This window comes from Camelus dromedarius, chromosome 6, assembly GCF_036321535.1.
Source record: "Camelus dromedarius isolate mCamDro1 chromosome 6, mCamDro1.pat, whole genome shotgun sequence".
Lineage (NCBI taxonomy): Eukaryota > Metazoa > Chordata > Mammalia > Artiodactyla > Camelidae > Camelus > Camelus dromedarius.
The window spans coordinates 33,444,824-33,471,422 of record NC_087441.1 but is presented as its reverse complement, the minus strand read 5'-3'; the positions used below and the strand labels follow the sequence as shown (position 1 = coordinate 33,471,422).

At 39.1% G+C, this 26,599-nt stretch overlaps 1 protein-coding gene across 6 annotated transcripts in view; it reads left to right on the top strand.

Annotated features, from left to right (window-relative positions):
• The window catches only part of NKAIN2 (sodium/potassium transporting ATPase interacting 2), an 850,734-nt gene that overhangs the window by 806,172 nt on the left and 17,963 nt on the right, over window positions 1-26,599 (top strand). For all 6 annotated transcript variants that reach the window (XM_064486725.1, XM_064486723.1, XM_064486722.1 and 3 more), the window contains one exon: window positions 18,916-18,976. In XM_064486725.1, coding sequence (XP_064342795.1) covers window positions 18,916-18,976 — 61 coding nt within the window. The remainder of the gene's footprint in view (window positions 1-18,915; window positions 18,977-26,599) is intronic.

Here is a 26,599-nt window from a genome sequence, read left to right as displayed (position 1 = left end):
TCATTAGTGCCAAAATAACCCAGGTCAACCACACAATTAAATTTGGAAATAGAATAAAAAGGACTTGTTCATGCATCAGATGAAATCACCATGGAAAAATAATAGAGCAGGGTTAGAGGTATTGAAAGTGCCAAGGAAGTGCAATTGAAAATAGGCAGCTAAGATAAGAAGGTGACACTGAGAAGGTGACATTTGTACAAAACTTGAAAGAGGTACAGAGAGAACATGCAGTGCTTAAAGGCTACCATTGGCCTGTTTCTTCAAGCGATAGCCAGAAAGCTCATGGTGGCAAGAGAAGAGTGAACAAAGGGAACAGGAGGAAAGGATCGGGTCAGAGAGGTAATGAGGGGACAGATTATGTTCTATTTGGGCCCCATTGTAATAACTTTGTTCTTTACCCTGAACAAACTGGAGAGCAGGGAGGGTTTTGATCAAAGAAGTGACATGATCTGACTTACATCCTATAATGGTCATGCTGGCTGCTGTGTGTTACAAGTAGATCATGGGTAGAGGTGGGGAGATGAATTAGGAGACCACTGCAGCAGTCCAGGTGAGAGAAATGGCAATTCGGACCTGGGAGACAACAGGGGCTAAAAGTGTTCAGAATCTAGAGATCCTTTGGAGGCAGATCCTACAGTGTTTCCTGACAGATCGGTCCTGTGGTCTGACAGAAGAGTTCAGGAGGAATCCACTGGCTTTGGGGCTTAACATCTGGAAGGATGGCATGTCATCTCCTGAAACAAAACTGCTGTGGTTACACTCCGGTATTAGGGAGAAGAGCAGGAGGAATTTAGTCTGGGGCATGGGAAGTTTGTAATGTCTACTGGGTCACCCGAGGGGAGGTGCCTGGTAGGCAGTTGGAAAGACAAGTATGAGGCTCTAGAGATTCTGTCAAGGAACCTGATGATTATTTTTAAAAAGCAAATTTACCAACTCTAAAAGGAACAGGAGAGAAAACGTTAATTTCCCAATCTCTCAACTCTTAGTACTCCCACTGCTCTAGGGCATAGCATGTGGAAAGGGCTCAGTCTGTATTTTGTAAACAAGTAACTCAAGCACATTTTTTTTTTACTTCCATGAAGAGAAAATGCTTCCTCTCTTTCAACTACAGGGTTTTGGAATATTAAGTATTCGATGGACTGAACGGTAAAGGCAAGAGCAGGTATGCGACAGTTTTGAGACAGACAAAAATGGAACTCAGAAGCCAGTTCTGTATCTGACAGTGTTCCAGGAGACTAATTGGGCCAAGTCACCCCAAAATTTCTTTTGCAGCGTTCTTGGTATGAAGACAGCCTTTAATCTTCTCAAAGGGAATTCCTATTTTCACCCATTGGATTAACGGTTTAAATAAGAAATTGATAGAGGACAGGTTTTAAAACCTACATTATAAATGGAGATCATCTCCAAACAATATATTCAAGTTCTAAAGTATTTAGGAAACTTTGACCGCCCAGAAAACATTGCATCACTTTTGTTCATTTAATCCCATTTCATTCCCAGTACCCGGCCCCCAACCCCCGCCAAAATCTCTTTGAATAGGATAGTTTTATACAGGTAAAACTTTGCAATTTATCATGAAAAAATGTGTTATAATTCCATGTGACCATAAAGAGAACATTATCCCTGAAGTGTGAAAATGCTCGTAGCTCCAGTCCTTCATTCATCTTGAGCAGTGACCCTGCCATCCTAAGATAACACTGGGAGGCATCAGGCTGTATCAGTCAAGGTTATTGCAATGAGCAGCCTGACACTGGTTTAATTGAAATAAAGATTTTTTTTTCTTTTACTATCCTGAACATTTCTGTTCTCTTAAAAAGGTCAAACTGCTGAAATACTGAGAATATCCAAAGAGTCAGGGCCAGGAGGACCAGAAAGAAATCTGAAGTGGTCCAGCCTGGGAAGGTTGAGTAACTGACGTGGAAGTGCCCCGGTTGCCGTGCCAGCTTCAATACCCGGCTCCTTTTGATTAAAGCTGACATTTCTGGCAGAAAAGAAAATCAGCTCTCATCCTCCTGAGTCTGTTTGTAGTTGGTTTGGGGGAATTTCCGTCCTGAGACGGTGTGCAGGGATCTCTGCTCACAGTCATTCCACCCTGTGAGAGATGACTGAACCTAGCTTGCCTTGGTTGTTCATTAACCCTCCACAGGTGCATCTGCATAACTTCGGACTTCATATCTCTACCCAATAGTATAGTGTTGGATTTTCTCTGGTAATGCCAGAGAAACCCTGGGGTTTATTGCACACTACACTCGGTTTCTACTGAACACACCATGCTTGAGACTGACGTTATTGCATTTGAAAAAGAGCAGAAATTCGAGGCTAGAAGAGCTGAGAACAGGAAGTAGATTTTTTCAGCTCTCTTTTTCATCCATCCTCCAATCACTCAATACACCCCTTTACGGTGGGAAAAGGAACCATAGCCACAGAGAGGTAGTGAAAAAGTGCACCATCCCTCCAGTCCTTTGTTCCGCCTGATTCAAGTAGTATGTGATGTATGTGTGTCTGTATATCCGTGTGTTTCCCTTGCCTCCCAAGTAGTGTAAGCTTTTGAGTCTGTGGCCGTGTGTTTTAGTCCTATGATTGCCTTGTGTTCCCCAGCACTGATACTGAGAATGGCCCCCATGTAGCAATTTTAAAAATTAATTATTTAAAAATTGTGATCCAGGTGCTCTAAGAATCAAGTTTTTGTTTCTTTAATTCAGCATATTCATATTTACAATAACTTTCTCCAACAATAGGCGGAGTACGTCAAATTACAGGAACTCTATATTGACAATTTTCATGTATTTTTGTGCCTTTTTTTTTTTCAGTGACTTTGCCTTCAGGAAAATTGAAAGTTTCCTTTCTTTCTACTGCTAGGTGTCTATATTTCATCTTCACCACAGTTTGTTTCCTCTTACATGTAGATATGCAACTTAAGTTAGAGGTTTCGGTGTGTGTTTGATTTGTTGATTGTGACTAATAAATAGAAATAGTTGATTTGAGCCTGAAATTTTTACCTCAGCAAAATAAAATGTAATCAGGAAATATATTGCCATGCGGTCAGATTTTTTTAATTGCCTAAGCATTTAAATATAAGAAATAATTCAGGTTTTTAATAAATAATGTTGAAGCCCAGAAAGAATGTCATGCTTGTGGGTACTTATTTATGCTTCCTTTCTTAACCGGCCACATTTCAAAGGACAGATTTCATTCATGAAGTGAGTATTCTACAAAGCCGCAGTGCCTGGAGAACGCAGTCTTTTGTGTCCTAGGTTGGAATGGCAGCACAGAGTAGCTGTTAAGAGTGGGTATTTTGGGGCCAGCTAGCTTGGGTTTGAATCTCAGCTCTACGCCTTGATACCAAGTGACTGCAAGGAAGTCATTTAACTTCTCTATAACCCGAACACAAAGAAGATGTAATAATTATGCCTACCTCATAAAGATTGTGAGGAGATTGAAAGATGTTAATTTTGTTATTTATTAATACTCTCAGATTGAAGATGTTCATCAGAGATGAGGAGCAGCAAGGTCTGCCTTCTTTTTCAGGAAGCTGTGAAAATTGAGGATGGTATCCCATGGGGCTAGTGAAGTTGCAAACAATTGGAATCAGCTATCTAAAGAAGGGGATTTAGAAGGCATCGTACTTAGTCACCAACAAATTCTAGATGGGCACTTTTGAATTGGATGAGGGAAGTTAGGGGTAGAAAATGTACCTCTTAAATTGTCTTAATTTTAGCAAGTTGATCTGCAGAAGCAGACGGGGCTTAATTTTAGAACTCAGTCAACCTTCATAAAGACCATGAAAATCAACAGAATGTCATCTCTTACTCAGTATTTTTTGCTCTCTTAAGACCCACATTCATACTCATATGCACGTATATACACACGTGCAGCCATGACATTCAGTAATGAGGTTTCAACAATGTTGAAGTCATTAAGGTAAATTGAGAAGACAGACTGTCATCAAGCCTCACTTTTCTGCGAGAACAACTGATAATGGTAGCATCTTTAAAGGTAAGAAAAAGCAGACGGCTCTCTCTCCCTCTGAGCTGAGGCTGTGGCCGTGAAGAGCACGCTCCTTTATGTATTTTCAAATATAATAAATAATATGATGGAATGAAAAACATTTTCCCCAGATTAGAGGGAAAGAGCTACAAGTCAATGTAAATGTGAATATGCTGAATTAAAGAAACAAAAACTTGATTCTTACAGCATCTGGATCACAATTTTTAAATAATGATTTTTTTTTAAATTGTTGCATGGGGGCCATTCTCAGCAGTCTCTTTTTTTTTTTATCTTTACAAACTTACCAAATCCTATTTTTTTCTCTTTTGTTTTCTTTTCCCCTCTTGTTTCTTTAATGGAGTCATCAATGTTGTACTCTCTTTGATAATTTTTGACAAGTGTATAATGAGAAAGTTTTAATGATATAATATTTAGAGGGAGAAAATAAAAACTAGTAATCCAGATAGAATTAGTTTGATATAAATATAGTAATACTTGAGCTCAGAAATATGAATGACATTTACTAATAAAGAATAAGTAGATATCTTTCAAAGTCCTTTTAAAATTTGGGGAAGTAAGAGAAACAATTCTAATCCTTATGCTTATACTTCAATTTTAGAAGATATTTCCACAAATCTAAATTAGCTGACAGTTTTCAACTTCTGCATCCTTTAAGTTCAACAAAAGAGGGGAAAGAAACAGAAACCACTTGAAACAATACATCTGGGGACAAGAAAAAAATAAATAAAAAGACCTCCTTCCTTCTTGGGGAGAATGGTTGAATAGAGTCTAAGTCTGATGAGATGATGTGAATGATTAAATCATAGGATATTCTCCTAGGAGCTCAAAGTACATTCATAGTTATGACTTCATTTGTCTTCACGTTGACCTGTAAACTGTATGAAACATATCTTCCTATTGCTATTTAATCAGAAAATCTTAAAGTATAATTATGTGAGTTAGCCCAAGATGCAAGATTGGAACTAGATGGGAACAGAACCTAGTCAATCCTGGAGAGTTTACTAAGTGCTAGGCATTATGCTTGTTCGTTTGCCAATGAGAGCCTTCCATCTGCTGGGATAAACTTGTTCTCTGGGATTAAAAAGTAGTCCAAACTCCCATCCCAGACACAGTGCATTCTGCAATATCCCGGGGGGAATCTTAGGGCCTTTCTTGACACTCCTAGTTCCACTCTTTCAATTGAATTCTCAGTCATCTCTTTACATCTCTTCTTTGTACATTGTCACCTTGATTCCTTTAGTTCCCCAAAGTACTGCTAATGTAAGAACGCAGAGCAAAATTTTACTGAGGTTTAGGGCATAATGAGATGTTGAGAAGATGATCACATTGTACAAACATACCAAAAATTTAAAATAAAGATAAAATTTGGATAACAGTAATCTATATTCTTGAAGAATCTACTGTTAATTCTCTCTGCTAATTATTTCCAAAAGTCCAGACCTCTTCTGTCCAGCCAAGGTCCTTACCCTGAAATGACCCAGCAATTTCACTAATGGGTATCCCTTTAAGGTGAAAGAAAATATATGTTCACAAAGAGATCTTTAGAAAATATTTAGGGCATAGTACCCCCCAAACCTGGAGGCAACACTAATTTCCTTCAACAGATAAATAGATAAGTAAATTGTGGTAACATGGGAGATTTTTTTCTGTAATGACAATCCATTCATTTTGACATTGGGATGATAGCAAAAATAATACAAACAGAAATTTGGAAAGTTCAGCCTACTATTAACTGCTCTGAGAATCTGCCATATCAACTTGAACAAGCCAGATTTCCCTGATGGATGATTAAATATGTGAGACCACAAATATGTGGTCCATTTGTTCTCATCATCTCAACTAACAATCAGCCAACTCCAAGGAAAGAGCTACCTAGATGATTGACAGTCAACCACAGATGCATGAGTGAACTCAACCAAGTCTAGCAAAAGGACTGTCCATCTGAACTCAGCCCAAATTGCCAACCCACAGAACAATGAGCAAAAAATGAATAGTTGCTGTTTCAAACCCTAAATTTTGGGGTGGTTTGTTATGTAGCAAAAGTTAACTGATATATGAATATTCATATGATGGAATGCCAGTTGAAACTAAAAGAGAATAAATTACTGACACATGCAATATCTTGAATTAATCTCAAAAATGATATGTTCAATGGAAAAAGCTAGACACAAAGCAGTGAGATTCTATTTGTATGAAAAATTATTATATGGCCATTGCAATCCAAACACTGGTTGCCTGGTGGGTGGTGTAGGAATGGGAGGAATGGTGGCAAGAAAGGGTCCAGAGGGAACTTTCTGGGATAATAGAAATATTCATGGGGAATTTTGAGGATGCTCATAGCCCAGTTTAAGAGTTAATATGCAAAAAAAAATTAAAATAAAGTGAATTAAGTTGTATAACAGTATTTAACAAGGTGCTATATGAGTAGAGAGCAAAGAGTACCCATCTGTGCCTTTTGACATTTTAGGAATACCTCCCTGAAAAGCAGCCTTCAAGTAGCCCATGCTGCATGTAGGCACTCACTATATAGTGTTACATTTTATTTGTTGGATAGGGAGATGCCATAATCAAAAGCATGAAGGTATCAAACAGTATGAGATATATGTGGGGGTAACTGCCCAGAGATTTAATATGAAGAATAAAGGGAAGTCACAAGAGTTGGGGCTGGAATCATAAGATGGAACCAGTCGTGCATGTTCTTGAATGCTTTGGTGTCAAGTCTTAATCTTATGAGCAAGGAGAGCCATTGATTAGATTTTTCAGGCTTTTAAAACCATACCACCCCTATAACCATCCAGCTAATGTGAGGCTTGCCTTGCTCACCAGCAGTAAACTGACGGTAATTAGTGGCTCACCAATATATTCTAATATAAGAAGCCCACTCTGGTGTGTAGGAGCGTATATAAACAATTCAGAGGAGGACTATAAAATCATGATGAGTTGGAACCACCGTAAGAGAACTGAAATGGTAATTAAATGAGTAGGAGGGACACTCCAGTTCTCCTGTATACTCCAGGTTCCCCACGAGTGGCATTAAACTCCTCTGTGGTTTGTCTGCTAGCTGAGCTGGGTTTTTTCTTCCTGATTTCCAAGCTCTGCTAATGCAAATCTCAATACTATCCTCTCTGTTCAAATTTCCAACTTGGGAAAGTAGGTGAACTTAATTTTATGATTTTCCTTTCTGAGTGTGAATTCACTTAGGGTTTTAGAATCTTATTTTCCCCTCACGTGAGAGTATTGTCAGTTTTGCCTGTTAGAGAAATTAACAATACCATGTAAGAGTGAAAAACAGGATTTCAGGTTTACAGACCTGGACTGAAGTCCTTTCCTTACTCTCTCTTAATCTTGGAGCATCACTTAATTCCCCTAAGCCTCAGCTTTCTCATTTATAAATTATGGGTGATGACAGAAAAATCTCTCCTTGGTTTTGGAAAGAATAGGTAGGACAAATCTGTAAAGATATGAGCTTATGCCCAGAATACAGTGAGCACTTCAACAATGCCAGCTATTACCCTGCAGAGTAATAACTAGCCTTTCCTTTTCTACCTCCCAGGATGTGAGGGGCTAGTTAGATGATTGGTTGCTTGAAGTTTAAACATTGGAAAATGAAAAAGTAAAACACACAAATAGTGCTGCAGTTTTTCCTAGTTTATATATTCCCAAGATGGCAACGATCTTGTTACGTTAATTAATGAAATCCTTTTATTCTGAGGGTGTTGACGCTGTATCTTTCACCCTCATATTGGCTGTGTGATCTGTAGAAAGGAGGTAATCTAGGATTTATCCTGAAAAGAAGGCAACTGAGAAAAGAAGAGAGGACAGTGAAGAACACCATTCATAGCTGAGTTCTGACTCCAAAGTTATTCAATCCAACTAGATTGCCCTGCCACCCGTGGACAGAGCTGACAGGCCTTTTAAGTGACACTTTAATTCAGTTTTGTGCCTTTCAAAATTGCTCCCCTTGGGGGGTTCTTTTTCTGTTACTACCTTCACTCCCATTCATCCTCCCCTGCCACATATTACAGCAACAACTTGGCTTCAGAAGGAAGCTTCATTGAATGCTCCATAAAATACCTTTTCATAAGCATAAAGCTTATTCCCACAGACGTCATGGTAAAGGGACCAGTTGCTCTAAGCGTCCTATTTAACCATATTTTCAAAACCTTAACAATACATCTAAGTTTACTATAACATTTTGAAGCAAGTTTTCTCTCTAGCTAGTATACATTGATGTTTCCTTTTTATTTAGTTTCTTTTTTCTTTTTTAGTACAGTGAGAATACTGTTCTTATTGACATCGTGTTGATATAATGTTAATCAATATCTTTCATAATGATGAATTTGTCATTTAACACTTCTTCTGACACTCATTATCTGCCAAAAGAGGAAATGATTTATGAGGATTCATCAAAGTTGGGTACCATTAGCTCTTTCTTACCCCCCACCACATAACCAGCCAGGCTGGACTAAAATTCTGGTCTATGAGAAGATAGTATGTGCTTGCAAGCCATGGGGACGTTCCAGCTGGCCATGACAAAGCATCCACAGAGCCAGCAAGGAGTTTGAGGTCAGACTTGCAGTTTGTCCAATGAGGTTTATGAGTCTCAGCTGTATTTCTTGACTCAACTCCTGTTTTAGTTAAAAAAAAAAAAAAAAAAAAAAAACACTCAAAGGGAAGTCAGCTTCCAGTCTGGAAGATGATAACTGGTCATTTCCAGAAAGTTCTCCAGTGGAGTCCAATCTGCTTAGTATCCTCAGATGAAATTGGAAGGAATGACTTCTGCCTAAACAGAGGACTTGTGCCCACGTAAATACAGCTGTGTTATTCTAAGGATCCTAGACTCCCCTGGAAACGTGGATAAGACAGAATCTTACAGACAGAGACAATGTCTGATTCACCATCACCCAAATATTAACTGGCCTACTGTATTTCATCACATTTACTTTAACATGGAAAAATACAGTATATTTACTAAATTAAAATGGGTAGAAATGTTCACTTTTCTCTTTGTTAAATGTTAATTTAACATCATCTATACAGAAAACATATGAATGGACTATTTCTAAATTTTTATTTCTAAACAATGATAATTTACTCATTCCTTATTTTTAAAATCTCTGGAGGAAGTGATCACAGGGTCATGTGGTTTTCAGTGATGTTCCCAGGAAGCAGGCAACCATCGGTTGCATGGGGAATTCTCTATCATCATCATCAACATCATCACCATCATCACAATGTTTATTGATAACTTCCTATGAACTGGGAAGTTTACTCATCATATCTCATTCCTCTGTCTCCCTTCATTGTGTGGTTACAATTCTGTTGAGTATCTCTTCAGCTGTGGCACCAGCATTGAACACTGTCAGCATTTTGACTGACAAGACCCGAAGGAAGTGGGGCTAGTCACCTCTCTTGTTCTACATGCAGTCATTCTCTTCAGATAACTTAGGACCAAACTGCTGGTTCAGGCATCCTTCATATTTTAGAGAATTTGATCATCAGATCATTGTTGTTCTTTCTCAAGAATTTTTAAATGACATGCAGAACAAGACTTAAAGTGAGACACCTAAAGCATGCTTCTTAAAACTGTCCTCCAGTTCTAAACTGATCTCTTCATCATGGCCCTTTTCAGGGTCTAGATCTTTAACCAGGTACAGATCCCGTGTACAGTCTCCATGCATATTCTATACACTTACATATACATATTCTCATGATGTCATCTTATTGAGGATTTCTTGAAATATGGTGGTATGATATAAAAATATGTAATGTTAAGTCCCAGGTGAGTTTTATATTCCACATTTTCCTTATCTTCTATCTAGCACCTCTGAAAAAGAGAGAAATGTTAGCATAGTTTTAGCACCTTTTTAAAAAATATAGGTTATTTTTGCAACTGGTATTCCAGTACAGTTCTCCCAGTCTCTTCAGAAGAATCTGGCCTTATACTCCCACTGTCATCACTGGAACATCACACCCTCTCCAATGAACATATTTAGCCTTGTCTGTTAATGTTGACAGACCTAAGATGGGCTAATTTATTTTGGCATATGTCTCACTTGTTGTACAATTAATTTTGCTTTAGGTTCCTTATTATCTCTGAGCAAAAATTATGCTATTTGTACCATTTGCTCACAAGAGAATTATGTACTTATTTGTTCAAAGTTGCTGTTGGACAGTATCGATTGTTTACATTGTACAAAATACTGTAAAATTGCACTTTCTCAAATGCTTCACTGTAAATAAATCAGGGTCCCTATTACATGTGACACATACACAATATTAAAGTTTTATTAACAGAATAGCAGGGTGTTGTGGATAGATTGCTTTTTTGCATTTCCCAATCATTTTTTTTTCCAACTGAGATGTAAGGGATATATAACATATTATCAGTTTTAAGTGTATAACATAATGCCGGTTATTTTTAACGAACAGTTTTGGTTACACACTCCCATTATGGGTCCTGCCTCAAAGACTGAAGGCATCTTGTGGCAGCTCTGCTGCACTAGATCGGCCATTGCCTTGATCACCTCCCAGCTGGCATCTGCACAGAGTGGTAGAGCCACTGCTCTCAACACAATTTTTTAAACTAATGTGATATTTAAACTCTGAGAGAGGTATTAACCATGCTGACATTTGAATTTTATCAGTCATCTTTTACCCTGCCTGAATCTCTCTTGCTCTGCCAATGTTGCTAATACATTAGGCTCTTGTGAACTCGGGTAACTTTTTGATAAGATTGGCCTGAAGAAATCTACCAGGCTCCAGAGACCAATGTACAACGGGAATTACTGGTTAAGCCAGTGTTGGCATTTGGCTCAGTCTGTTTCCCAGCCTTAAGTAGATAATACAAGTTTGCATGGACATCTACTTTTATTTAATCTTTTAGAAAGTGTTTAATACGGTCATGCTTGATGATGCAGCACAATACCTAAAGGCTGGTATTAAGGTATGTTTCTGATCCTCTGAAAAGCTTTTCTGACTCAGTAGGCTGTGAACATTCACAATAGCCCTAAAGGCAATCCTCCAAGAGTTACTGCAGGTTGATAACTGCACCTGGATTATTCGTAGCAAAGAAAATTTGCAACATGATCCTTAATAGTCCAGCCAGTGCAGTAGTTTGGGAGAAGAATTACTAGTGAACGACTGAAATGATACACCAGCCCTCATAAAAAATACTTCATATAAAAAACTTTCATTAATAAAACTGACATAATCATATTAGAACACGTCACAAAAGCAATCTCAAAATATATAAACGGAATAAGATGCAAAAGAATCAGTAAGATCATTTGCAACTTAAAAGTATATTTTGTGAGGGCATAATATCCTGTTCAAATTCATAGTACAAAAAGCACGGGATGATAGAATCTGAATTATGAATTCTAAACAAAAATAGGTGATTTTATTTGAAACATAGAGCTAATCTATTTGAGAACGGGATAACTGCAGATAAAAAACTAATGTTTGCTACCCTCATCTCCACTCTCAGTCAGAAAAGAGTGTTGAATAATAATTTTATATTGTATCAGCATCAAAAACTATTATGGACTTCTTTGTTGATATAAGTGCCCAGAATTAAAATGCGTCTTTGTACTTAAGAAAACAAGTACACTCCTCTTGTTAAATACATTTGCAAATTTAGAAATTATAATACAAAAGGCCTTTTTAACATAAATGACAGTTGCCTAAAATATAGTATTTTAAATTAAGTTTTCATTGGGAAATAATTATAGAAATACACAGAAAATAATTGTGAGATATATAATGCAATTATATGAAATAATACAGAGAAATCTTATGTACCCTTTATCTAGTTTCCCCCACTGGTAATATCTTGCAAAACTTCAGTACAATATCACTATTGAGGTGCTGACACTGATGCAGTCAAGGTATTGAACAGTTTCATCACCTCAAGGATCCCTCATGTTGCTTTGTTTTATGGCCACATCCTGTGACTCTCTACCCACCTTAATCCTGACAACCACTAATCTGTTCTTCATTTCTATAATTTTGTCATTTCAAGAATTTCAACCAAATGGAATATATAAGGGAATTGACTTTTTTCACTTAGCATAATTCTATGGAAATTTATGCAGGTTGTTGCATATATCAATAGTCCTTTCTTGTATTCCTGAGTAGTGTTCCATGATATATACCAGTTTGTTTAACAATTCACCCACTGAAGGACATCTGCATTGTGTCCAGTTTGGGGCTATTATGAATAAAGCTGCTGTAAACTTTAGTGTACATGTTTTTGGGTGAGCATGTCTTCCTTTCTCTGGGATAAATGGCCAGGAGAGCATTGCTGGGTCATATTGTAGTTGTGTGTTTAGTTTTCTTAAGAAACCTTCCACCTGTTTTCTAGAGTAGCTATACATGAATGTTTCCATCTTTCTACTTTCAAGATTTCTGTCATTGGTTTTCCAAAATTTGACTGTCATGGATCTTGGAATGAATTTCTTTGAATTTGTCCTGTTTGGGCTTCACTCAACTTCTTGAATATATAAGTTTAGATCTTTTGTCAAGTTTAGGAGGTTTATAGTCACTATTTCTTCAAGTATTTTTTTAATACTGCTTTTTCCTTTCCTTTCAGTACTCCAGTGACACAAACATCAGATGTTTTATTATAGTCCCATGGGTCCCTCAGACTCTATTCATTTTTTTCTACTTTTTCTCTTATCCACGTCGGGTAATTTCTTTTGTTCTGTCTTCAAGTTCATTGATTCTGTCCTCTGACTCCTCCATTCTGTGGTTGAGGTTTTTTTGGGTTTTGGGGGTTTTTTTTTTTTGGTTATTTGCATTTTTTTTTCAGTTCTAACTTTTTAGTTTAGTTCTCTATATCTTCTATTTCTTTGCTGAGACTTTTTCATTTATCTTAAATGTGCTCATAATTGTTTATTGAAGCATTTTGTGACAGCTACTTTAAGATATTTACTAGGTAATTCTAACATCTCTGTCATTCAGCTCTGTATTGGCTTCTGTTGATTGTCTTTTTTCATACATGTTGAGAACCTTATCCTTATTGGTATGATAAGGAATTTTAAATTGAAACATGGACATTTTGGATATTATGTTATGAGACTCTAGATCTTTCTTAAACTTTCTGTTTGGCTGGCTCCTCTGATAGTGGCAGGGGAAGGAGAGACACTGACTCATTACTTCTGAGTAGGGTTTAGAAGTCCAGGTTCCCCTCTCAGACTCTGTTGAAACCCAAGAAAGAAAGGGCTTCGCATTAAGGTTCAGAGGCAATGGAAGTTCCTGCTCTCTACTCAGCCTTCACTGGTATTTCCATGGCTGAGGGGGTGGGTAGGAGTACCTTGTTGTGGCTCCCACTTGGCCTCATCTGATACTGTGGGGGCAGGGCATTGAACTCATTACTGCTGAGCATTGGTAAGAGTCCTGATTCTTCACTAAGCCTCCTCTGGCACAGCCTAGTCGGGAAGGGAGGGGTGCCTTCTGTCTGCATTGTGAGGTTAGAAGTCTAGACCCCCTTTGTGGTCTCTACAGACACTAGGGAGGGGGGCTTCCTCCTTCCTGACAGGAGTAAAGACCAGGCTCCCTGCCTGGCTTCTCAGACACCACAGCCTGGCCAGGTGGGAAGATCTGTGGCTGGGGAGTAGGGCTGCAGTTTTTTCTGTGATGTTGGCTAAAGAAGGGCTCTATTGTCTTAATTTTTGTTTTGTTTTGTTTTATTAGTGTTTCCCTTTCCTGGTCCTTTGGTTAGAGAGAGCAGGCTTTCTAATCTGTGTCCCTTGGCATTTCTGGGCTGTAGGCTCCTTCAACTTCAAGAATGGTACGTATGAGACAAAAGAAAAATGGGGAACTTACTCCCCTGTCCTTCCTTGGGTTCCCAAGGTTCCTAGCAAGTCTACCTTCTTTCCACCTTTCAGAGTGGTAGAATGTTTGTTTCATGTATGTAATGTCCAGGGTTTTCAGCTGTACTTTGGCGGGTGGGGATAGGGAAAAGTATCTGTCTCCAACTTCCTGAAAACAGAAGTCCAAAAGATAGTATGTTAAGCACTAAGGTTGTTACATTTTCAATTACCACAATTGAATCTTTTTAAAATACTTACCAAAAGGCTTCAGTTTCCTCTTATCTATTAGCTTCTAAGTGAATTTCTGGGACATACAATCATAATTTGGTTTGTAGATACAAAAAAGAATTTTAATCTGATTTAGTCATAGAGAGAAAATAATATTTCCTTTCAGCCAGTAATGATATCAAGATGATACATGTAATTCCCTATCAGGTGAATTAGAAGTGAATAAATCAAATTAGATGTATCAAGGTGAAAAGATGAATAAAAATAAAAACATGTAGGCTTAGCTCTGCTTTAAATGCCAAAGACTAAAATAACTGGAATATTCTGGATTTTTACAAGTGGATAATTGTATGTTTGCCCGTGTAATTCCACTGGTATCTTTTGTTATTACTCTAGCCATTTTTTTTTAATTGAAGTATAATCAGTTACAATATGTCAGTTTCTGGTGAGCAGCATAATGTTTGCCATACATATACATACATATATTTTTTCATATTCTTTTTTATTTTAAGTTATTACAAGGTATTAAATATAGTTCCCTGTGCTATACAGAAGAAATTTGTTTTTTATCTATTTTATATATAGTAGCTAGTATTTGCACATCTTGAACTCCCAATTTATCCTTTCCCATCTCCTTCCCCACACCCAGTAACCATAAGTTTGTTTACTATGTCTGTGAGTCTGTTTCTGCTTTGTAGATAAGTTCATTAGTGTCTTGTTTTTTCTTTTTTTTTTTTCTTTAGATTCCATGTATGAGTCATATCATATGGTATTTTTCTTTCTCTTTCTGACTTACTTCACTTAGAATGACATTCTCCAGGAACATCTATGTTGCTGTAAATGGCAATATTTTATTCTTTTATATGGTGAAATAGTATTCCATTGTATAAATATACCACAGCTTCTTTATCCAGTCATCTGTCAATGGCCATTTAGGTTGTGTCCATGTCTTGGCTATTGTATATAGTGCTGCTTTGAACATTGGGGTGTATGTATCTTTTCAATCCTTAAATAAGGAACAAAATAAAATATTTTTTTAATTCCACTTATTTGTAGGTATTCCTCATGACAACGTGGGTCACTTTTTCCTGCTTTGGGTACCATTACTCCCCTTAACGTTGCCCAAACGCTCTGAACTGGGGCCATTTGTTCCTCCCTGAACATAATCCACATCTTGGCAGAGGTTGCCTGAGCTCTGCTTGGAAGATAATCTCACCTTTCCCCTTGTTATTCCCTCTCAAAGTCCCCCATCCCCATCTCTCCATGTCTATCTCCACAATGCCACCCTACCACCTACCCTGGGAATGGATTACCAGTTCTTTGGAAAGGCAACACTTTAATCCAGTCTCAAAGGATGAGTTCGAATTATCCCAAGGTGCAAGGCTGAGTGGAGAAGGAAGGGAGGAGATGTAGGGCATTTGCATGTTTTGTTGGCAGGACTATTAATGAGTGAAAGAACAGAGGGCAACCACCTGATATATGTCAGCCAACTACTAACCTCTTAATAATATTGGCATCAATTCTGAGACTAGGAGTGGTGGGAAATGAGGCTAGAAAGGGAGCTATGTATCACATTAGGAAGAGATGGTATTTTATAAAAAAATTGACACTTTTTCAGTAGAAGATGGGATGCTCCTTAAGTGTATTGTGTAGAAATGACATAGTTAGAATTTCAATTTGATACACACTGAAAGCCCTCTGATTCTGGCTCTAATCTGCCTTCCCAGCTTTTATTTCCAGTGCTCTAATATGAAGTCCACAAACTCATCAGATGGAACTACTGACTCTTCCTTGAACACAACCTATAATTTGCCTGCTTGATGAAGTCCCTCAGGAAAAACAAGTCGCATTTTACCTCTCCTTTGCAAAAACACCTACAATGTTCTTCCAAAGGTGGTTGTTAGGATTAATGAGCTAACCAAGAAAGAACCCAGTTTACTGTTGGTCAGTCAGGAGACAATCAATTTCCTTCCTTCCTCCTGACACTTATCTTAATCTACTTTGAATTACAATTATATGTGTATCCCTGTTACAGGACTGCAAAATCCTTTAGACTGTATCTAAAACAATGGCTCTAAGGGGGGGCAATTTTGCCTTTTAAGGGATGTATGGCAATGTCTGGAGACATTTTTGGATTATCTCAGTTACCAATTTTCTTAATTGTAGGATGTTGGTAGTTAAATATGCTATAATGCACCACAGAGCCCACAAAAAATTACTCAACCCCAAAATGTCAGTGGTGCAGAGGTTGAGAAACCCTGGGTTGATTCATCTTTGTAGCCTGGGTAGCAGTTAGCAGAGTTGCACATCATAGAAAGTATTCAGAGCTATATTTGAAACCACTTTTCCGTAGGTAAATTTATAAATTGCTGTAAGGGAATAAAAAATTAAATTAGAAATTTACTTGTTGTAGGAAAATTGAAACATAACAGGGGTTTATGAATCTTGATTAATTGGGGGGAAACCAATTTCCATTTGTTTTTAGAGGTGAACAATTTAAAAGCTGAAGTTCTCTTAATCAGCAAGCTTTTGTAATGAAATGCAGCAGGATTTACTTTTATATCAAAGCAGCTCCCCTGATAGTTAGAGAATGCCACCGAATACAATTAAAAGATCACTGGTAAGCAGAATACAGTACCTTGGCTGCATTCTGGGAGAGGAGTGCAGTTAATAATGTAGATTCTAGTGACACTTTAATGAGAAGTTTAAACCCATTGGACCTGAATCTCAGAATTTATCAACCTAGGTAAATTTGTTATTTACCTAGATTTTCATTTCAAAGTAGTTAAGTGATGAGTGAAAATCAAAAGGAAAGTTTGTGATTAGGAGAAAAGTTGCTTTGTAGATAATTCAAGGAGTAAGTATTTTAAACTGAAAAGAAGAGATTACGGATAAATCGATGGCACTTAACCACAGTGGTAAGGACTTCATGTGGAGGAAGAGATAAATGCAGAACCCAGGGGATTTAATCAAACCCATAGCCTCTTTACCTAGCCAGTCAGATCCAGTACCCACAGCAGAGTACCCACGGGACCGGGGTCACTAGGTGATTAGAGCATTTTCATGGGCCCTGGTAGATAAAGGATTAAAAAGTGTTAACATCATCTATTTTTCCATTACCCATGAAAATGCCCAAATCACGGTATGATTTTTTTGGTCAAATCAAAACCTTTGCTAGAGCCACATAGGAGACATACACATAGTACCCTGTACTGTAAAAACACGTCCCATAAAAATAGTGACCCTGGAGATTCTATTATATAAGAAAATAGTTTTTATTATCACAATTTTATTGCCAATACAACATATAATTCTAAGAGAAAAATGCTCACTTGATGACTTTTCTAATATATTTTTTTAAAAACCTAAGGGCTATTGTAGCATCAATAGTACGTACTCTATCTGTCTATTATTTGTGTAATGGTTCAGATACTACACTTGGCGGATGGGAGGGAGGGGGTCCCCAGTCTCTCTCATCCGGAATCTGAAAACAAAAGCCCATGAAGAAAGGTTGCACAGGTCTTCTTCCTCATCCATTTCTCTCTCAAGCAGGGTCACTGCTTCTGTGCCAGGAAAACCACGGTTTTGCCACGTGCCAGTTCTCTTTGGCAGAGAGCTAGCGCCTGCCAGAGCATGCTTCTTTCTCAAACCCAAATCAGAGACTTTCTAAAGTTCCTTTTCCCTGGACCTCTCTTTGTCGCCAAAGAGTTCTGCTGATTAAAGACCTATCAGTTTATGCTCTGACTTAAAATGTCCCATTCACATCTTCCAGAAAGACTGCTCTCTGTCAGCTCATGGAAAACAATTCTTAGGCTTATCACAACAGCAATTTTTTTGCCCTGTGCCTTAGCTTCCTGGTTGAAAATTGTAGCCTTTTTCCTAAGATTCTCTTCCTCACTGCCAAATATTATCATGAAGGGTTAATACTTAGATCAATGCCTGTCTGAAATATCATCGTGAATAATTTTCATCACTGTCGTGAGGACATACCTTGAAGGATTCCCCCAAACTAGATTATTCTGGGGAAAAAATGTTTTCTACATATCAGGAAATTATATTAGTTTGCTCCCTCCACCAGTGCTCATTAATATGACTAAGTAATTACAGTACATGAGGGATACAAAACCACACCATCTGAGGGGTAGATGTCAAAGGGCTTTGCGTGCTCCTTCCCAGGTCCTGATTTCAGTGAGCAAAGGCTTCCCTGAGCACAGGGACCTCCCTGTTGCATGTTTCAGAGAGACGATGTGATGTGTGCAGTCCCAGTCCCGTGCACTGTGAGGCTCCTCACCCGGGAAGGTGCCTGGCCCGTTGCTCCTCTGTAACATGTCATGTCATCTTAATCATACTTGGCATGTCCCGCTTCTTGTTACTGGTCTAAATAAGAGTTTCCCTTACTTCCAAAGTGTTCATGCAACATTCCATGGAATCCTCTTAATATTTTTCTCTCAAACCATTTCTTTCTGGTAGTCAGCAGGAGTCCAATTTTTGAATCTTAGGTTCTGGGATAATGAAAAGAGAATTAGAAGTTGATTGGCACAAATAGAAATGTTAATCCATTAATGAATGGCCGTATTTCTTTTCTTTTCTCAAGACCTAAAATAATTCGTTATAGATTGCCTGGCAATTAACAAATCTTACACATAAAAGCAGAGCGGAGGAAAACAGAGCACTGTATTCATGTGTAAGGCAGGTAGACATTACATGAATCAAGAATCCACACTGGAGTCCAGATCCAGCCTGATGAACCATTTTGGAACACTGAATCTAGTCACAGACTGCCCGCCTTCAAAAAGTCACTCCCCAGTGAGTTCCAGTCGTGTTGCCTTTGCCTCGTGTCTAAAGCATCTTTGTTTTGTTTCAGCTGGCAGGGTTCATCTACGCCTGTTATGTTGTGAAATGTATAACTGAAGAAGAGGACAGCTGTAAGTATTAAAGCTCTATTCTGTTTCTTTCAAGTTCAGAGCATCTTCTTTACTGCCTCCTACCTAGCCTTGCTACCTCTCAGACCACATCCCCTAACACATCATTAGAACAGGGACTAAGCCCTTTGTGCTCACCAGGCTAAAGTGTTTTTCATAAAAGTATCCAGCATATAGGTCACGAATCAGTCTCACCCAGGACTACAAATCCCAACAATTGACAATTCACGATAGTTCCTAAAACTCTCACAAGAACCGACTTCAGATTAATTCAAGAAATTAGTCTTCATAAAACCAAATGTTCATATTTCCTTTTTGTTCTTACAATTTGATACAAATGGCTGGACCTTTATGTCAGATTCTCGGCAGTCAGTGCCGTTGCTTGATCCAGAGTTTAGACAGCAGTGCCCTCCCACAAGCCTCTGGGTGAGTCCCTTGTCCTCTGCTCTTCTTAAAAAATGGCAGGTAGGAGGTTTCACTCTTTCCTTGCCCCCTAAGGATCTGAAACAGGAGGTCAGGCAACAGTACTTCTGTGCTCTCTGGGAACTTGCCCATGCAGCTGTATTTCCTCTGAGGAAAAGTCAGGGTCGGAGATCATTTTTCTTGGTTGCCAAAAATATTCATAATGATTGGGATTTTGAGACAGTGAGGGAAAGATGAGAATCCACTGCTCTGTTATAGGATGATTTGAGGAAAATATCCAAAGAGAAATATGTGTTTCTTCTTTACTTTCCAGTCATACTGGAAAGGAGGAGGCAGTACCCTGTGATTCGTTTAGAGGAAGCAGCCTCTCAGCCATCCTCACACGTGGTGTAAAGTCAGGAACATATAGTGTATAATTTGTATTATGTTGTGTGCAAAAGGAAATGATAGTCCTTTACAAATAAGCATTTGTAAACACTCCTCAGTGTATCAGGTGCCATGTCAGACTCTGGATATTTGAAGATGAGTAATATGCAGTCTTACCTCTAGGAATTAACCATTTTGTAGGGGAAAATGTGAACAAAGAAGTATAATAAAACCCTGTAGAATGTATAATGTTGGGGGTAAGAAAGGAATCAGGACAGGTTTCGTTGACAAAGAGGCTCTTGAGCTTGGTCTTGAAAGATGAGGAGGTATTTGTTGGATAGCTGATGTGCGAGCAAGGGAATCCCAGGCCAGAGGTAACAAACGCCACGACGTATCACAGCTTGCCGTGTTGGGGGCTGGGCAGTCAGGTTAATGTGACTGAATTATTCTCTGTGCTAGAGGTTTGTGCCCAGAGAAGACTGCAAGCAAGCACAGATGAGATCATAGAAAAAAGATTACGACAGAGTAAAGAGTTTGGAGGTTATTTTGTAGAGCATGACGGCAAATCAATTGGCAGGTAGTTAACAGAAAGAGAATAACATAATCAGAAATGCACTTTAGAAAAAAACACAATGGTATCAGTACGAAGGACAGATTTGGATGGGAGGGGCAAGATTAGGGAAAGGGAGAGCGATCGGGACACCATGAGGAGGACTGTGCTATGAGAGGATGAGGGTCTGGACTAGGACCAGTGCTGGAGATGGAGAGGATAGATGCGTTATTAAACGTAAAAACAGTAGTGGCTAATGGGCCATGGGTGGGTACTCTGTAAAGGACAAGGAAGGGATGGATGGATTTCTGGGTTTCTGATATGAGTGAATGGGCAGATGGAAATGTCACTTGGGGAAAGTAGAATGGAGATGCAACAGCTGGTTCAGCTTGGGGAGACTGAGTTTGAGGTGTTTAATGAAGATGCATGAGAAGACACTAAGTAGCCACCTGTCCTATCCCCAAAAGTTTTATTCAAAGATTAGGAAGCATAAAAGATACATGAATTTTAAAATGTATGGACTCCACAAACTATGTGAGTTTACTCAGATATTACCATTCAGCGTCATTGTGCCAGGTCCTTGATGAGTCTATAGGTTAAATTTCATGTGGGAGTTGAGCTTTCCCTAAACTATAATGTTTGATTTTATTTCACAATGATGTCTGCATTTTTATCATCAGAAAATACTGACACGTCAAGTTGCCTAGACAGATAATCGGTATCTCTCCAGACTAGTGCCTCCCTAAGGGGATCCCAGAAATGCTAGTCTGTAAAATATACTGCTCAAAAAAAAAAAAAAAAAAAAAATTCCAAAGCCAAGTAAGTTTGACACTGAACATTTAGAATGCACGTTTACATATTAACATTTCTGAGAGTATTTCAATAAAGAAGTATGTCCAATTTGTCCTAATCTACACTTTGTTTTAACCATATTACATTGGGTGAGAGATAGTGAGGCCAGAAGCAGATGGAAGAGAGAAACCAGAAAGGGTTTTACTATACTCACGGTTCCCTGGGGAGAACACAGCGTGCCACACCGGGCCACTCAAGGGAAGCACCAGGTGGGTCACGAGGCAGAGAGAGAGAGCAGAACTCTGGGCAAGTACTTTTACTGTGGTTCCCAGGGACAGGAACAGGCGAGGCAGGCTGGCGCGTTTAGGATTGGCTAAATTTGAAAGCGGTCCCCATGAAATTCTTTTTCACTGTGACTGTCAGAGAATAAGGTTTGGGGCTTTTCAGTGAGCCAGGGTTCACTTGGGAGCAGCCAGTGGTCATTTTGTAGCTGTTAAGGCATTTTACAGAAATTAAAAGTATGCTTAATATCACAAACATTTGAACATCAAACCTTTTTTCATAAGAAATCTGAGTATTCCAGAGAATTAGACTTCCAGGGAACTCATTTTAGGAAATTCTGCCCTAGGTCAAATGTTGGTCAAAGCCATGTAAGTCCAAGGGAATATGAACTCACAAATAGCTTTTTGAAGATCAGGTTTACCTTTCAAGCATCTTATAAACTATGTTCCAAAAAACTCGAAAAAATAATGCTTATGTCTTTATATGTATTTTGACCACAACCCCTTATCTGCCTTTATTAATATAAAATACAAGCAGACGTTTCACAGATAATTTTTCTAATTCTTGTCATTTTGCTTAGTGGGTGAGGTATGAGCTACTTTCTTATTTTTCTTATGAGTCAAGTAGACTACTACATAGCCCGGAGGAGATGCTCGTTTGGGCTGGTTCTGTCCAGTTAGGTTCGTTTACTTGTGGTCACTGTGTGTGGTCACACACAGACATTTATGAATATTTGTTCAGTGAAATGTTTTAGATTCACATTTACCCTTTTTTATCATTATTTTAATCACTTGCCTGTATGTTCACCTCCAGACCTTGTGGAACATATGACTTCCAACGCTCAAGAGTAAAAAAAGGTTGCAATTTCTATCTAATATTTGGTAATTATAAAGAAAATTATTTTGATCCTTTAAAGGTGTTCTGGTTTGATGAAAGTAAAACACACACACACACACACACACACAGAGGTTCTCAGAAAGGAAACCCTGAAATATGAGAAAAGTTTAATGAATATACAAACAGGGAAAGGAGCCTCTGTGGGACTATCCTTATCTGCTACGGATTTGCAGTGAAGCATCCTAATGAGGGTGCAGTGCAGGAGGAGGGACCAGCTCCCCACTCGCCATATTAGTTAAGTTTCCATTCCTAAGAGCCTCGCGAGGAACAGCGGATAGTTTGGGTTCCATAACTGTGCTGAGAATGGTCTGTGGAGATAAGGTCCTAATCGTGGCTCTTGGAAGACTGAAGTATCCTTGACGTCAGTAGGAAACAGACCAGCTCTGTGCTCAGCTGCATTATCTCAGGCTCGCTGGCAAGTGTGGCCAGAAAGCCTTAGGGGCTCAAGCCTCCTGACAGCTAAGGCGAGGGTCCAGGCTCCATGAGCGAACTCTCAAACTTAGACTCCACAAAATAACCATAAATCAGCATTGAACTAGAGGGAGTTAGACGTCAGGCACATCAAATGCCTGATTTCTTCCCCTGATTTCTCCTTTTAAATAGTATCTCATTTACTTTTCTAGAGGCCAGTTTGATTGATATTTATACAGACACTTCAAAGCAAAGTTGTTATTTTCCCAATGAAAAGCCTGGACCTTGGAGTTTACGGTTCTGACCCTTCCTTTAACTAAGCCGGAGCCCCAGGCTGACCAGAGGCCGGCTGTGCACAGTCACAGGGCACCACTGCCCTCTGCTGTGCCTCCCGGGGGGTGACATCCACCCTTCGACCAGAGATCTCAACCAGGAAGATGTGGGCCCTCCTGCTCCCTTGTATCGGTCGCCTAGGGCTGCAATGACAGCATGTCATAGAGTGGGTAGCTTACACCATACATGTGTATCTTCTCACAGCTCTGGGGGCTGGAAGTCCAAGATCAAGGTGTCGGCAGGTTTGGCTTCTTCTGAAACCTCTCTCTCTGGCTTGTAGAAGGCTGAGTTCTCACTTTGCCCTTTTTTCTCTGTCTGTGAGTGCCCTTGGGCCTCTTCCTCTTCTTCTAAGGACATCAGTCCTACTGAATTAGGGTCCCACTTTTATGTCCTCTTTAACCTTAATTCCATCTTTAAAGGCCCCATCTCCAAATACAATCACATGAGGAGTTGGGTCTTGAAGACATAAATTTGGAAGGGGACACAATTCAGTCCATAACATCCCATATCTGTAGACACACACACACACACACACACACACACACACACACACCCCATGGGGCTCCTGGCTATTTGAAAATACCTAAGGGGAACAGAGTGGGACTAGCTTCAGCTCACTGGCCCATCAAACGCCTGGGGGTAAGAAGCTCCAATCTGTAATAAGACCCACCTCCCGGATCCAGGCTCCCTGCCAAGATGCAGGCGTTCTGGTCAGCATCTCCTGTTGTGGGCTGGGGTGATCTGCCTTCAGATGAGAGGCTCCTCACCAGAAAAACAGCTGGGACCTGCTCCAGAGGGTGTGCCTTGATACTTGAACTTTATTTGAGTGGGGCAACCCTCACAACATACTTTTCTGTATTTGTGCATGAAAAGGCAGCGATATGTCTTAGGGGAAAAGGCTTCCTCCAGGAGAGCGGGCACGCCTGGCGGAGCTGTCTCTGTGGTCGGGCTCTCCCCTGTATCATCTGTCGCCAGCCACGCTGAGTTCTCCTTATGCCCTCCAGTCTTCTCTGTTCCCCTCTGCTTGCTCTTTCGGACGATATTCTGTGAAGGAAATCAAATGTTCCAGGATTTATCATCTGGTGTGTAGCTCTCTTCTCCCTTAATCCTCAGCAATTCTGCACCAGAATCCAACCTCCGCTTACAGAGATAGAACTAAGAACCTATCCTTCTGCTTCATTAGTGCTGTTACATGTGACAATTAAAAGGAAGATGTGCAGCTGTGGAAAATATGGCTAATCCATCATAGGAACAAAAGCCATCATATGATGTCTCAATTTTTACTATGTTTTCTTATAAACCTTTGCCTTAGCAGTTAAACTAAAACTAAACATCAGTCCTTGAGAAAATGGATCCATTTTTCTAAGCAGTCACTGTCTTTTCTAAAACAGATCCAATGTGTTTGCAAATGTTATTAAATATTCAAATATCCCAGGAAAATATGCAGAATGCCATTTAAAAAATATCTTAAGGGGACTTATTTTGGAAGAAAATATTGAAAAATTAATTCTAGATGTTTAAACTTGTAGATGCACACATGCATGAACCCACCAACCAAGTGCGAATGCATAAAATCATGTCCTGAATTCTCCAAAATAAACTGGCCTTGGGATAAAAGTCGTAATCAATTTACAGAACCTTTCATTTGAAAAGCAAACTGGAGGAAATTATTCACTTCTCTGAGGCTAATAATTTTCTGTTATTTTTGTTTGATTTTTCTTCTAAAGCCTGCTGGCCCACACTTCTGTGTATTGAACTCCATTCTGTATGTTTTGATCATTTTTCCAGTTTAACAGGATCATTGAGTTTGGATGCAATTCTTTGAGCACATGGCCACTCTCTCCCACCTATGGGGAAGGGTGGAGGTGGGCAAGGAGGAGTACTCAGCCATTAAAAAGTATTTGGTTCTTTCTATTTATAAAGGAATGTAAGTTTACTGCAGAATGTGTAGAAAATACAGATAAACAAACAGAAAAGAAAAATAGAATGATTTCACAATTTTGAATTCTGGTTCTCAGTTAACATTTGGGTATATGTCTCCTGGTCTTCCTTCCTTCCCCACTTCCTTCTGTCCTTCCTCCCTAGTTTGCTTGCTTTCTTTCTCTCTCTTTTTTCTATCTGGTTGTTAGAGCCATACTAAACATTCTTTTCGGTGACCTGAGCTTGCTTTCTTGTTATTTATAAATCACTCTTCAAACATAACCTAAGGGGCGGGCAATTAGCAGTTCAGAAAAGGTGCCAAGTTCTTAAGCGCGAGGTTGACAAGCAGAGTTATGAGAATGATGTGTCTATGTCAGTTTTCAAGTCTCCTCCTCAAGCAAATGAAAGAACAGTATATTATTGTTTTCTTTATATAACATTTGCTTTTTTCTGAAGGTGACTGACTGAAATGATTGTGTCCATATCTGCCTGCCTCCCACAAAACCAAAATTTGCCATTTCTTATTCTCCATCTCTGGACAGAATCACGTATTATTAGAGTCTGGAGCCCCAGACTTCAGATGCTGCTCATCTCTAGCTAATGCTCTGCAGCATCATGGTGGGACCAACATAGAAGGTGTCCCCTTGCTCCTGCCCCAGACCCCAGAAGCACAGGAGCTCTGTGTTTATTTTATTTTACAACGTTTGATTCTGCTTAAGATTTCTTTTGAACTAAGAATACTGCAGAGTTGAGAAAGGATGGAAGACTACTGCCTACCACTCTATTTCAACAGTTGAATTTTAAAGATTCATAGAGATTTGATGACTTGCCCAAGGTCACTGAGCTTACCGGTGAACTTCTAACATAACACAGCACATAGTGACTCCCTCAGGAGAGCAGAGTGTCAGGGGATGCCATTGGGGACCACACCGGTCATGACCATTGCTGTATCCTCAGCATTTAGCATCCCCAGCCTGGAGTAGGACTCAGTAAGTATCTGGGAAGTAAATGAATCAACAAATCAGCTCTTCACAGCCATTTCCTGGACTACATGGAAACTGCTAAGGAAATGTGACATTTTCTTAGACCCCAGTTTATTCTAAGTAAATGAATAACCAATTAGACTAAAGCACCTTTTGTCATTTTTTAAACAAATGGAGAAAACAAGATATGCTGTCATATGTAGAAATAAAAGGCAGAAGAGACGATCAACCCCTGAAACCAATGCCTGCCTATTTGTGTGCCTCCTGTCAGTCACGTGTGAGTTTCTATTGGTGACAGTAGCATTTCCTAACAGTGAGATATAATTTTTACAGTAAGTCTCCCAAAATTAGTGCTGGTCTCTTTTTCAGCCTCCTGTTAAATTGCTCCCTCTTGTGGTCACTAAAGAGAAAACATATGCCCTTTATTTTTAAAACTGGACATTCAGGTCTGAGTTGAGTCTGCTTCTTTAACAATCACAACGTATTTTCTCCCTTCTCTCTTTATGTCTCGTCCATTATACTCTACTGCTTATCACATACATTCACTCACACACACACACACACACACACACACACACACACACACCCCTACTCATGTGCATACGTGATTATCATCTTTAAAAATAAATGATTGTCTTTAAATAAATCCAGTGTTCCAAAATTAAAAAT